This window comes from Euprymna scolopes, chromosome 38 (assembly GCF_053919585.1).
Source record: "Euprymna scolopes isolate OS-2025 chromosome 38, ASM5391958v1, whole genome shotgun sequence".
Classification (NCBI taxonomy): Eukaryota; Metazoa; Mollusca; class Cephalopoda; order Sepiida; family Sepiolidae; genus Euprymna; species Euprymna scolopes.
In genome coordinates, this window is record NC_136519.1 from 18,693,541 (window position 1) to 18,708,673 (window position 15,133).

At 32.7% G+C, this 15,133-nt stretch overlaps 1 protein-coding gene across 4 annotated transcripts in view; it reads right to left on the minus strand.

Moving 5' to 3' along the window:
- LOC145263080 (uncharacterized) overlaps nt 1-11,936 on the minus strand; it is a 78,079-nt gene extending 66,143 nt beyond the window's left edge. For all 4 annotated transcript variants that reach the window (XM_080119955.1, XM_080119953.1, XM_080119954.1 and 1 more), the window contains exon 1: nt 11,700-11,936. In XM_080119955.1, the coding sequence (XP_079976081.1) occupies nt 11,700-11,729 (30 nt within the window). In that variant the 5' untranslated portion in view covers nt 11,730-11,936. The remainder of the gene's footprint in view (nt 1-11,699) is intronic.
- Nucleotides 11,937-15,133: the final 3,197 nt, after the last annotated feature.

Consider the following 15,133-nt stretch of genomic DNA (forward strand, 5'->3'; position numbering starts at 1 on the left):
TTACACACCAAAGCGACTTCAAATCTACCTCTGGCCCGCAGGTCTATGATGTTCACTGCTGGTCCTGGGACTGGCTTCTCATGGATATTTTTGCCGCTGCAAACCAGGTGTTGTCTGCATTCGTCCGGAACACTGTATGCTCTATGGCAAGAACCGGCTCAACACATCTTGGGTAAATGTCATCTCAAGTCAAGATCTCACAGTGGAGCAGATTGTATCCTTTGTATCACTCAGCCAGATGATCGAACAAATAGAGAAAGGATACTGCAAAGTTTTCAAATAGATAGAAACGCAGAGGATACCAAAAAATTGTTTGAGAATTTGGTTAATAAGAAAAGAAAATTCCAACGAAAAGTGGGTAGATTTTCAAACAAGGCAAGGGCTTACCAAGAAAAATATATCAAATTCAGATCAAAGGAATATCACTATCACCCACCTTACATAAACATAATTTTATTATTGACGGTTTTTATTGTTGATCAGTTTTGGGTTGAAGGATCAGATCTACTGGGTGAACCAATTCATAGGTGGAGGAGAGTTTCGTATTACTGGTCTTGTAACACATCAGGGTCGTAGTGGGCTTCAGGGTGGATGAACAGTGGATCAGCTGGTTCCATTCAGTGCAGTTGTGGGAAAGTGCCTGAGTAACACTAAAACTTTTTCCTGTCCAATTAAAGATGTTAGCCTAGTTCTTTTGTCTGTCCCATTGTCCTTTTCTCTTGCAGAGAGGTGGAATCATCTCAGAATCAATGTGAAGCTTCTAAACGTGCTAATCATCTTAATCATGCTTTATGCATGCAAGACATTGATACTGAAACCAGACCTATGAAAGAGGATACAAACAGTAGAAATACCACTCCTTGGCACCTCATACAAAGACCATGATACCAACAATAAAGTCTGCAGAAATGTTACTCAAGAAACGTATTACTATAAAACCCTACTAACCCGACGGTGAAAAAGGAAATTCAGATGGTATGGGCATGTAACACATTCAGAAGTTTCATACACAATCTATAAAAAACAGGATTATATCTCTATAATAGCACAGCACATGGTAAGCGTGTATCTTGTAATGGATCTCAAGAAAGGTACTTGTTCTCAGAAGAAATGGAAAATTGTCTGGAAAAACTAACGCTAGACATAAAATACTTGTCTGCTGCTTAAACAGTTCTATTGTCCAGAAGATGTGGCCTAGACAAGTTTAAAGACTTTGGCTTAAAAACTAGCCTGAATATAATCAAACTTTTTTGGTCAAAACTCAACCACACTTTGCATGGAACCCTTCTGCCGAGCCTAAATGATAGTTAGGTACAATTACCAATTTATTAGAATATTGTATAATAGATTGAGCAAATCCTATCCAAATAATTAGGTTTTATAAGCAGCTACAATTTTTGTTTATTTTATCTTGTGAAATAGTATTTGGAATCATATTTGGCCATTTAAATAAGATTCCAAAACTGGGTAACAATGTGTTAAGAGTTTCATAATTTTGCTTTCTGGGCCCATTGTGATGCCCAGATCAAAGGTATCACTACAACAAGACAAAGATATTTTGATGCTTTGATACGTTGAAGAGCAGTTGGAACATGGTTAGCCAAATAGAAACACTCCAACTTACTTCCACTATACCATTCTCTGCCTGCATGGATCAACGGTGAGCCCAAGGTACACAAAGTACTTCACATCCTCCAAAATTCTATTAAGAGACAGCAGTCTCCTGGCGTCTGAGCAGAATCTTAGTCTTTAATGTGTTAACGTATATACCCATGTGAAATAACATCTTCTGCAGCTTTCTAATGCAACCTGCAACTCAACTCTGATTTACTTCCAGCAACATGATGTCATCAGTAAAAAACAGTTCAGAGACATTTATGTCCTGGATAACTTCCAACTTCCAATAATCCTGGAAAGCGTGATTAATGATGAAGTCAAAGAGAGTAAGGATAACCCATATACCTGTCAAACGCTGGTCTTCACATCCTAAGTCTTTAATTAGTCACCAAAGCTTGTACCCAAACTTGTGTGGACCTATAGTATCACCAGAGGAGACCACTGTAGGAACATGATCTGTCGGCATGAAATGTCAAAGGAGTGTAAGACAACCACAAGAGCAATGAAGCACAGTGGTTGCTGATAATCCAGCACTGTTTGAGGGTGCAATAAAGGTTGGTCAATAGTCTCTTACTGGGCAAAATCACCAGTTTGGCATGTATAGATGTTGCATACTTTCTGAACCTTTCAGATTAAGTACAGCACATGCCTTCAGCACCACATCAATAAGGTTAATATTTCTGTAATCTAAGCAAGGTCATTAGTCTATCGTTTTATGAAAGAGCAGGAAGATAGCTTCTCTTCAATCATCAGGGCTGACCAAAGTCATTTACATTGTATTGATGACATTATACACTCATGCAGTAAATATCTCCAGCATGGCCTTGTGTTTGTATACTTTTATGGGAACCCTTACTCTTCCTTAGTCGGCTCGATAGTCGATTGAGCAGCGTATTGAAGTGCTTTTTTGTACCGCACAAGGCACTGTCAGAATAGTAATCAGTATTCATGACAGTTCGCCCGAATTGCTTGAAAGGTTTATCACCATAAAGCATGGAAACCTAGTACTCCTACAGGTTACTTTTTCCCCATGTTCCAGCATTTTGTCAGTGACACATTCCGAATGGTATACAATTTCCAGATACACTCATGCCATCTTCACTGTACCAGACTTGGTCATATTTCATTCCACCTACGGCTGCAACACAATATCAGGCTCGAAAAGAGCAAATTGATTGGCGAGGTTGAACTGCAAAGGATGCTTCACAAAGATTTGCCTCTAGTTGCTAACAAGCTTACCCTTGCATGATCAATACCATGCTTGATACCTGTATCTGCACCTGCCTTTGATAGTTGATAATTGCGCTCACCCATCTGATGTGAACCAGGATATTAACTATTTGATTGGATGTGTGACCATTATTAGGGGGTGGGGGTCCATGTCACAAAATGCATATTCACAATGCAAGTCAAAAAATTAACAAAAGTTATCCACAAGAAACAGCCCTCACTGCTAACAAAGCAGAAGCATTTTCCTTTTACATATTCCTAATGAGAATAATACCAACTATTCTAAAACGCCCCCCCATCCCAAATTTTTTTCTTTTTTGTTTTGCTGGAGATAGATCATCATACCGGATGCCAGACATTCACATGCTATTTTAGAGAATTCAGCAGAAATCTTTTTACGACTTTAAGTGTAATTGTTTGCATTTCCCTTGTATTTGATCCACCAGATATATTTGCCGAGTAGTTTTGGAAATTCGTTTTCACTTTCATTTTTTTCTTCCTTTGAATATTGTAACACTGGGTATGGGGCAGCCAAACCAGCTGCCAACATTGCCCTGCTTTTTATTGAAACCAACAGAGAGCTCTTTATGGTATCCTCGTTGTTCCCTTAAGTGCAATTGTCTGGATCTCTTTTGCATTTGGTTCACCAGGAATATTAGTTAGGTAGGACTTCACGTTCTTCTTCATAAGCCCTGTGGCACCAAAAATAACTGGTATGATTGATATCTCCCTATGATTCCAATTTCTTTTCATATCATACACGAGACCTTGATATTTGGTCTGTTTCTCCTTTTCAGCTCTGTTCAGACCTCCATCATTAGGAACACTCACTTTTGGTTGCTCCTATAATTACTAAAATAATGGAAATCTTCCTAGGATTTCAGTTTTATTTTCATGTAGATAAGACCTTGGCATTTCCTTACCTTATCCTCTCAGCTGTTTATACTAACATCATTAGGGACACTCAATTCAACAAAGGTTACGTTTTCCTTGTCCCATATTGCCAGGTTTAACAGATTCGTTTCCTAGTTATATAACTGTAGGATTCTAACACTTTTTTAAATTTTATCATTTTCTTTTAGCTGACGGTGAGGCATCAGATGCCAGACATTCAGCCTCATCTCATATTCCAACAGAGATCTTTTCAAATTTACAACTGCCCCATTGAAGTGCAACTATTCGTAGCTCTGCTGCACTTAGTTCATTGGGTATATTTGTCAGGTCGTTTTTGAAACTTTTGTGAGTCCGGTTGCTACTATAATTACCAGAATGATGGAGCCACTAATATACGGTCTCAAAGGGATACTAAATCCGCATATTACACACACACACAAACAAATATATATATATATATATATATATTATATTATATATATATTACACATCTGTAGGTAAAAAAAAAACTAATTTACTTGCCGGGTGATCATAAATGATAATGCAGGTTCTTTGAGACAACAGTGGCACGTGAGGAAATATTGTCAGATCAGATTAAGAAACACAGTAATATATTTTCAGATGGATAGAGGAGGAGAACTACCGGATGAAATATTTGATTATATATTTAGAAATAGTCGGTGAAAAAGAACAAAATTATGCGTTCAATTTAACATATTGGAGGGGGGGGGGTTAAAGAGTCTTAAATTAAATAAAACAAAGAAAATGTTTACTTATTTATCCCACGTGTCAATGGAAAAATTATATTTTCTTTTCATACGATTTCGCAACAGAGCGATAGTAATTTGAAAGATGAATTTCGGATGCTAAAATCGAAAAATGGTCTGTTTTTGCTTATTTTCATGCATATTAATTAAAATCTTTTTTTTTTTTCAAAGATGATTTTTCATTTTAGTTGAATTAAAAATTAAGCAGAGTGGAAAACTATGGTTTTTAACTCGTTAACATTAGGTTAAAAGGTGAGGGGTTTATAGTTGATAAATCGATTTTTTAAATATATTGTTTTAAGCAAAAACAATATTACGTACTTAATTGTCATGTCAAAAATAGTAATATATCCAAAAATTACGAAAAATCACTAAGAAATTTATTTCAAATTAAAATTTTTACGGAAAATTGGGCAAAACCGCATTTTTCTTAGACATTATAAAGTAGACAGTACATTAGCATCTTAAAATACTTTTAGATTTTAAAGGAGAGTAGTCGGTCACTTTACAACTTTAACGTACAATGATCACGCAGTTCTTGACTACATAGTGCGAGATAAAACAAATAAAATTTTTGTATTCTCAAAATTGTATTTCCACGTTGTTGACCTGTAAACCTTACAAGTGCGAAGACAAAGGAAGAAACTTTATTTTCTCACTAGGGTTTGCCAAACGAAAATGGACCGCATGTTTCTGTGACGTCAGACTTGTGTTAACTATACGAACTATGAAAAAGCAGAAGCGACTTAATAATTTTTTAAAGCCTTTGTTTATCTTCTTCAAACTGCAATTAATAAATTAATCTTTGTTATAATTTTGTTTGGTTTTAAGATTTACACAGTTTAACGATTAATAATATTATAAACATTTGTATAAATATGAAATACGGTTTTACTGAATGTTCATTTGGTTACCTAGGGGCTTCCATATTTTGTTCGGTAAAAAGAGACAAACAAAATATGAGGGGGGAGGCCTACAAAATGCTTAATATTTGTGCAATAATATTTTCAAATTGGTTTTAATCTGGCGATAAAATAGCTGGCAAGCGTCATGTTTATATGAAAACTTAATATTTAAAAAAAAATTTAAACACAATTAATTAAAAATCTATGTCGTAACGGAACATTTTGAAATAATGGAATTTTAATCGTTTTAATCTTTTAAAAATTAATTAATGTTTACGAAGTTTCTTTTTCTTGGCAATTCAACTGATTATAGTATATACTAACCCGAACAAAAAAACGCTATTTAAAAAAAAAAAAAAAATACATTAAATTTATATCATTTTTTAATTGCAACTTCAAGGTAATTTTTTGTTCAATACGTGTATTTCAATTCTATTTTTATTTCGGACTATTAGTCTCATCTTTATTAGTTGTTTTTGTTTTTAATTTTTTTTTTTTTATTGGTTCACAACGTTTCGGCCAACTTCCTCTGGCCTTCGTCAGGTGGTAAAAAAAAAAAAAAGATTAAAAACAAAAACAACAACTAATAAAGATAAGACTAATAGTCCGAAATAAAAATATAATGCTCATCTCATAATAAATTCCAATTGAGGAATAATATATATATATATATATATATATATATACGTGTATTTCAATTTTTAAAAAATAAATGTTTTACTTATTTGAACTCTTATGTTTCATAATAAATAGAAATGTCGATAGATTTAAATACATTTTGTTCAAATTTCGAAAAAATAAATAGGGGGGGGGCACGCACTAAAAAAAATTTTTCCCTCGTATATTTTACGGAAACTATATTTTATGTAATTTCATTCTAAAATGGATAAGTATCGAAAATTTCACGAAAATCTGACCATTAGTTGATTTTTGCTAAATTTATTAAACACTAGTATGTTTTCACGTTCGAAATGCTTACTACATGGGAACTTTATTTTAAAGCGCCAATTATGTAAACACGATTTTCGTCTCACAATTTCATTATTTTCGTACGAGAAAAAAAATTTTTTTTAATTACTACTAGTTTATTTTGCCCTTCTTTTAAATGGTACAAAAGTTATATTGATAATATTAATTTATAATAAAGTTACATCGTTTTACATATGGGGTGGGTTGGGTGGGTTAATTCTGTAGTGACTTTTGGAAGTGCCTATTTCTCACAAATGTTTTCTAGTTTCATCATATGAAGAAAAAAAAAATCACAAATTAAAAAAAAATCATTCAATTAAATTGCAAGTTAAAATGCGTGAGTGCAAGCACGTTGTCAAGCAAATGCAACCTCCGATACGTGTACAAGCGTGTATCGACGTGTACGAACAGGTCATCAGGTGGTTTTGTTTTCTGTTCCAAGTAAGATACGGGCACTTCTAATTAATATAGCAAATTGGCTACTAAATGGGGCGGAGGGGGGGGAATAGTACAGGAGATTGCTTGCGTACATTAAATTCTATTTCTGCCCTAAAACAAGATTCTATTTTGCTATTTTTAATCTTTAAATTTTATTCAAGTTTTTCTCTAACAGCAATATAAATATATACAGAAGAACCCCTGGATACGGCATCAAAAATTAGTAACAAAATACAGTACAATATATCATACACATATTTATGATCAAATAACATTATAAATAACACTGTAACCAAGGGCCGGAAAAAAATCGTACCCCACATCGTAACTTGGAGAAAAAAAACAAACTATCTTACGGCCACCGTATCCCGGGGTTCTACTACATAGGCTACAGGGGAGACAACCAAGGAAAGAAAACCCCTAAGCAAAATTCATCCCAAAGCAGCAAAACTAAGGCTGGCCTGCCACGACACTATATAATATGTAGGAAAATTTGGGCATATTTTATTGGTTTGAAATTATAGGTTCTTTTTTACCAATAAAATTTTTACCATAGAATAGTATTAATATTCAAAAAAGCCTGCAAATTTTCATGTAGTTTCGTCCCATATAATCAAAGATATGAGCATTTCAATATTCAATTTGGCTATGTGTGTGTGTGTGTATATATATATATATATATATATATATATATATATACACACATACACAACCTTTCATGGCAATTTTATAAGTTCCAAATCTCAGCGACTATTGATCAGAATTTATCAGATGAAGGCTCATTGGTAAGGTAATGACCTGAATTGTGTAGTGAGCTACTGAGCTATGTGATATCTGCCCTTAAGATCACACATTAAGGGGATCACCCATCATCCAGAGCCTATTTTTGGCACTTTTTCTTTTTTTACAGCCATAAAATGTTTCAGTCAGTCATTTGTTTTCCAAATCAATTGCAAAATATCTGATATTTCCTCAAAACCCCTGACCTTGATGGAGGGGGAGACTAAAACTTGCTATGGTTTCAAATGATCTTAAATCAAGGGAAGATTGATTTCAAATATTTCTCATGGTATTTCTCCCCTCTTTGGTTTTGATACAAAGTAAATTTCACAGTGTATAAGAATTATTTGATATTGGAGATATTAATAATCGTACTCTATTTCCAAAAGAAAAGAGATATAACATATGAGAAATATTTGGAATTAATTTCTTGCTGTTATTCAGATCATTTGAAACCATAGCAGCAAGTTTTAGTCTCTCCCTCCATCAAGGCCAGAGGTTTGGAGGAAATTATATATATATATATATATATATATATATATATATATCAACTAGCTAGATTTTTAACTTCTTCACTTTTTCTGAATTCGTTAAGTTTAGTGTTAAGTTCGAAGTTTATTTTTTATGATCAAAATTCCATGTAGGATCTCAATTATGAAAAAAAAAACCTCAAGATGGCAATCAAATAGTTTAATACAATTTCAGTGTAAAATATAGTTTTTATTTTTAAATGTTTCGTCTAAGAATACACTAACGCTAAATTGCTCTAGTTTCAAAAGAACATTTAAATTGCATATCTAAATAAAAAAATTTTTTTTTAAAAGCCAAAATTTTATCGTTGTGGACAAACATCGATCGAGATATGTGAAACGGCTTCTATTCTTATAATCGAGCAGTTCGCAAAGTCGGATTCGTATAAAAGAAAATGGACGCGGTTAAAGATTTCGTGTATTTTTCAGTAAATAATTTTTGGGAAATATATATGAAACTTGAAACTGAAAGTGACTAAAACGATATTGAATTCCTAGAAAAGTTAAGAACTATTCAAGAGGAGTTAATCCTCAACTTCCGTTCTTGAAAGGAATTCCCCCACGTGGTTCACAAATATCAACACACAAAAAAAAATCATCCGTTTACCTAATTTTTTTTTTTTTTTTTTGTACAATAAAGATTTCATTTAGCTAAATTAAGATCACATGAAATAATGGCATTCTAAAAAAAAAAAAAAAAAAAATCTTTATATGGTTAAAAAAAAAAATAACTAAATCAAATCTTGTTCGTATTTCTTAGGTCATAAAAAAATCGGAGTGATAAGGCTTAAGCATATATATGTATTTTTTAAATAAATGTTGAGATGAACAGTTTAAATAGTTTCTTCAAAAATACGAATATATGGGGGCGGGGATACAAAAATAAAATAACTTTCTTTTTCAGTTAAACTGCAATTTGTAAAGTTGCGATTAGTGTTTTTTCTTTCAGATTAAAAGTGTGAATAGATTTTAATTCTAAATGATCTCTGATTTTTTTTTTTAATCAAATCATTTTTATCGCCTATACAATCTTTTTTATCGCATTCGAACTCAATATTTACCGAGTTTTTTTTTGTTTGCTGTTGTTTTTGCGGTAAACAGTTTAAAAATCAAAAAATTAATAAATAGAAATTTTAAACTTGTTAAGCGCATGCATTGTGGCGCTTTTGTTTTTTTAAGAAAAATAAAACAAATAAAATAGTGCATACATGTTTCTCAATTCAGATCCACTTCAGATCGAGACAGAACGCGGCGCTTATTATCAGAACGAAATTTCGAAAATCGTAAAACTTCCTCGTATTTTTAAGATGATTATATCCAAAAATTACAAGGTAGAAATTTATTTATTAAAGAAAAAAAAATAGAATTAGAAAAAAAAAAAAGATCGTATTTGCTTATGTAAGAGTTAAAAAAAGGGAGATAATTTTTCGTTTCGATTTATTATACAAGATGGCCGCATTTTTTTCACCTGCTAACACGATTAAAGTTGTTTTGTTTTTAATAATTCAGTAATATTCAGATAATTTCGACTGCATAATTTGGAAGCTAACATTGTAATTAGAATTGCCAAAAAAATCAGTAGAAACCATTGCTTTTTATCTGAAAACTTCATTTATTGACTACAAAATTTCGTTCTGATAGTGTAGAAGCGCCAAAAATGCTATTGAAACGAAAATCAATGTTTATTCATTTTGTATATAAGCACGTACAACAATGGCCACCACTTATAACAAAAAATTGTTTAACATCCGGAAAACTACTTATTTGAGGAAAATTTAAATGCGATATTCGTTTTTAGCATATCCTAAAACCAAACGAAAACAACTTTTTTAAAGGTAGGTTTTGTTTTGGTCTACTAGGACACAATTACCAAATAAACACCCCTCCCCCAAAGTAGTCATAAAGTGAGTGCTCATTTTTACGTTAAATTAACATATAAAAGTGATCCATTTTCGAAACTATTTCTAGTTTAAAACGTTTAAAATTCCAGGAAGTAAGTTCAGACTTTACGGAAAACTTTTCTGTAAAGTCTGATGAAGTTACTGGATCGACGATCCAGTAACTTCATATATATATATAACTTTATATATATAAAAGAGCACTGTTTTCCGTTTCGATTTAAACAAGATAGTCGAATTTTTTCACCTGCTAACACGATTAAAGTTGCTTTGTTTATTTTATTTTTTTAATAATTCAGTAATATTCATATAATTTCGATTGCATAATTTGGAAGCTAATATTGTATTTATTAGAATTGACAAAAAAAAAAAAAAATCAGTAGAAACCATTGTTTTTTTTATCTGAAAACTCCATTTATCGACCACAAAATTTCGTTCCAATAGTGTAGAAGCGCCAAAACAAGTTGTCCTCGATGAGTATGCACTTATGTTACCGTGATATTTTTAAAACAGTATTTTCAAGTTTGATTTCACTTGAAACAATATCTTTTTTTATTAAACTGTTAGGTATGAAATAGTTACAAAACACGCTCCTCCTCTTCCTATGTTAAGAATGGCTTTCTAAATAACGTTATTTCAGCATGGTAACATAAGTGCATAAGTAGCCTATTTTCGCTTAAAAAATATTAAATCTTGGTACAAGTGCACTTACGTTACCATGCTCAAATAACTATTATTTAGAAAGCCATTCTTAACATGGAGAGGGGAAGGTGTTTTGTACCTATTCTGTACTTTAACCTTAAAATTTAATAAAAACAGAATTAAACTTCAAAATACTATTTAAAAAATAGCGCAGATCAATAAGTGCAGTAAAATCTTTATAAATATTTTTATTCCGATTTCTACATCATAAATTGCAATGTAATTTTAAAACTACAAATCGTGCTAGAACGAATTTTTTCTTTTCAGAAAATAAATTTTTGAACGCTGAAAACGTACACGACCAAAACGATTTATCCCATAAAATTATATATATATATATATATATATATATATATAAAGAGCTTCAATAAATAATTAAGTGATAGGATAATTATTTATCAATAACATCTACATTTGTTTTAATAAATTAGTTTAAATAAATAAAAGTTAATCAACGTTTCAAACAACTGCACAGTAGAGTACGTTTTCAGCGTCCCAAATTCTCATCGAACGAAAACGGATATTTTTAAAAACGCCGGTAGATTTTAAAAGAAAAGATAAAATGAAATCAGAAATGATCTAAAGAAACATATTGGACAATTACAGAAATCGATTAATTTATAGAATAGAATGGAGGGTTTTTTAAGTAAATGGGCATAAACAGTAAGAAATAAACAAATTCATCGCCGAAAAGGGGGAAAAAATAACGTGGATTTTTTTAAAAGGCGTCGAGGAAGTTAACACAAAAATAAAGGAAGATCGAGTTATACGGAAAAATATGTCAATAACGAACAAAATTAGTTTGCTAGATAAAGAAAAAAAAAACTATTAAATAATAAGAACTAATAAATCAAAATGTTGAAACTGAAAAAAAAAAAAAATCATAACGATTTATAAAAAAAAAACTATAGTATTCAAACCATTTTTTTACAGGATGAAATGTTAGTCATTTCTTTTATAAAGACTTACCTCATTATTAAAAGCTCTTACTGCTTCCATTTTCTTATATTTTCCAATGGTTTCCTTATTTTTTAAATTTGTTTTTGTTTTCCTTATTGCATAGACTTTATCCCTGAAGTAAATATGTACTAATATTTTCCGTTTAAATAAATGAACAAAGCACACGATGCCAACCCATGGTGGGTAAAAAAAATAGCGTGCTTTACAATATGGCGATCAGCTTTCCATCCCATAATTTGATACATTAGTAACAACGTCTCTGATTGGTCAGTTGTTGTTATTCCGACCAATCAAAATCCAGATGATTTTTACCAGATCTCCATCCCATAATATTTTGCTGGATCAGTAATAGCGCTTTTGATTGGTTGGCCTGTCATTATTCTAACCAATTATAAACCGTAGATTATATCAACGCGCATGTCTTTTTAGATTTTTTTTTTCTATATTAATCGTAGTGCAACAAAGTTAGACACGAGGTCAGGTTAACGTGTATCTCCCCCCCCCCCCAAAAAAGGGACATTATAGATGGGTGCAAAATTTTCTATAATCTGATGGGGTCTATCAGCGATGAACTAATTCACCCGTTACGAAATAAAAAAAAAAAAAAAAAACGCCTGGGACGATACACTGTTGGTATATAAATGTGAGGGTCTTTTAGCAAAATTTCTTTTTAGTTTTTCATAATTATTTTAGTTAAAATCGCTACTGCCCAAATCGTATAGATGAATTAAGGCAAGTTTTTATTTTTTATATTAGTGTTACTGTTACAGTACAGTGTATGTTACTTAGTTGCATAAAAAGAAGAAAGGCCACTTCTTTTTCTTAGATTAAAAAAGGAATCTTTCTCCTCCCCCCCCCCTCTGTTTATCAAGATAACAAATATTTAAAATATGTATATATATATATATTAATAATTAGAGAATATTTATTAAAACCCTCTCTATGCCTAAAATTAAACGAAAATTCCATGAGCACAGTTTCTTTCCTAGAACTGTTCGTCTGTGGAACACAGTAATGCGGGGCTACTTCCCAGCTGACTATAACATGGTCGTTTTCATATCCAATATAAATATGTTCTGGTTAAGCCGTCCTCTTAAATCAAACTTTCACCATTACTGATCATCACGGTGTTGTCTCGCAGTCTATGCGACATTAATTAACTTTTATCTTTGGGTAGTTATTGGGCCTAGCGGTGACTATCTTGCTTAGAATTAGGAACTTCCGCATCTAGTGACGCATGAAGCAGTAGAGTATCGCATCGTTTTTGATCTGAAGCCAGATCTACAATGTTCTTTCTTACTTTCCGTTGCAATCAAATCTCTCTCGATTGTCTGTTTCCAGTCATTTTTGTTGGTATTCCTCTTTTTTTCCATCAGGGGTCCATTGGAGTATTTTGTTGGTAATTTTCTCTGTGGTCAATCTTAAAGTATGTCCGAGCCAGCCTAGACATCATTTGCAGATTATTGACGATACTACCTGTTGATTAGTGCCATTTTTGACTTCTAGGTTGTTAATTCGATCGCTTCATTTGATCCGAAGATCCCTTCTAAGGCAGTTGGACTCAAACGCATCTAATTTCTTCTCTTTGTTGATTTGGAGATGTGAAGTTTTACTTCCCAATAACAGTGTGGACAAGAGGTTGCCATTACTGCTCCAGGTTGCTAGGAGGTCACCGCTAGATAAGAGGCAACCCACATCTAGTGGTAATTCCCTATAAAAAAAAAAAAAATTTAATTCAACATCAGATTTAAATTAAAAAGTTCATCAAAGTCTTTTTCAACCACCGAATCAGGAAGTCTTTTGGGGGCAATGAGGGTACAATATAGTAACTGTTTATCAAGGCCTGGGTGCCACTCAAGGATAAGAGTTAATGGGTAGCGTGATAATGGAAATTGGATAAGTTAGTTTATTCCTGAGGATGGCTCTCAACAAGAACCCATTCACATTGGACTTGAAAACTACCATGTTATTGTCAGCTGGGAAGCATCTCTGTCGTATTGTGTTCCACAAATGAGCAGTTCCGGGAAAAACACTCTGCTCATAGAATTTTCACTTAGTTTTAGGCACATATAGAAAGTAAGGATAATTGTTGATAGTTGAGTGTTTGCTGCTGTTATGTTTTGGTGCTGACATCTTATATGAATAAGGACACATAAAACTGAATCTACATGGTAAAAGAAAAGCTATGGTTGAGAGTGACAAATGGCCGCTTCACGCTCTTTTTATTTGTGTGACTCAAAACAATAGGAAGCAGGCCTCGCCCCTGATTTAAAGGGTCGTAATTGATCCTATTAGAATTTGTGGGTTAAGGGAAATACCTCTGCCTCAATATGTTGCAGCTGTGAATGACTTATGAGGAGAACTATTGGATGAAGCAATGAAAATAACATTTAATTCAGTTAATTTGTAAAGCTTGTATATACATGTCATTTTAACTCAGATGGTAGCAAATAAAGCCGGATAGCTAAATGTTTTGATTTCGATTCTAGCTGATGGCATGCATGTCATATATTTTTTTAAATTTTGAAATCACAACTGTATATTGGGTACAATATAATTATCAATAGAGAATTGGCTCTATATTGATAAATATGAAATTTGCATAAATTAAAATATATTTAAGCATATTTTACAATAGCAGATAGAGGCAGATAGAATAAAATGTTTTGGTTTTTATTCCAGCTAATGGCATTATGCTGTATCACTACTATATATTGGGTACTAGCAAGACCCGTTAACTGGTGTTGCCCGGTAGAAGCATGACACAGATCAAAAACATAGATTCCATGAACAAAGCTTCTTTCTTAGAAGTGTACACCTGTGGAATTCTCTTCCGTTTGCCTGTTTTCCACCTGACTACAACCTGGATGTCTTCAAGTCCAACATAAACAAATTCCTGATGAACCACCCCCTTAAGTAAGACACTTTATCAAATCTCCAATACTAATGATTACTACGATACTGTCCCATTGATTACTGTACACGCAATAACCCTTATCCCTGAGTGGCGTCCGGGCCTTGATAAGTGGTGACTACTTTGTAAAAAAAAGAAAAGAAAGATCCAGAACAGAATTGTCAAAGGAACCCCCCCCTTCGCCCCCCCCCCCAAAAAAATTAAATCATGATTGTTGGTGGTGGCCACTGCCGTCCCTGGAAAATAGCGGACATTGGCAGCCTTGGTCTAAATGAAATAATCTGGTTTCTCCTATCGGGCATTATTTTCCAGTGGTAGCTAATGGAAACTACAGTCTGTGATTGTCAGCACTGTTGGTTACTGGCGATTAGGTTGGTTTTGGGGTAATAACCTGCAGGTGCATATTCCAAAAAAGCATTTAAGGTAAAAACATTATAACGTACTTATTTGTCATGCTTACAGCAGTATAACTTTTAAAAAATTACGAAAAATGGTCTATTAGAAAAATAATAATAATTAAAAACAGAAG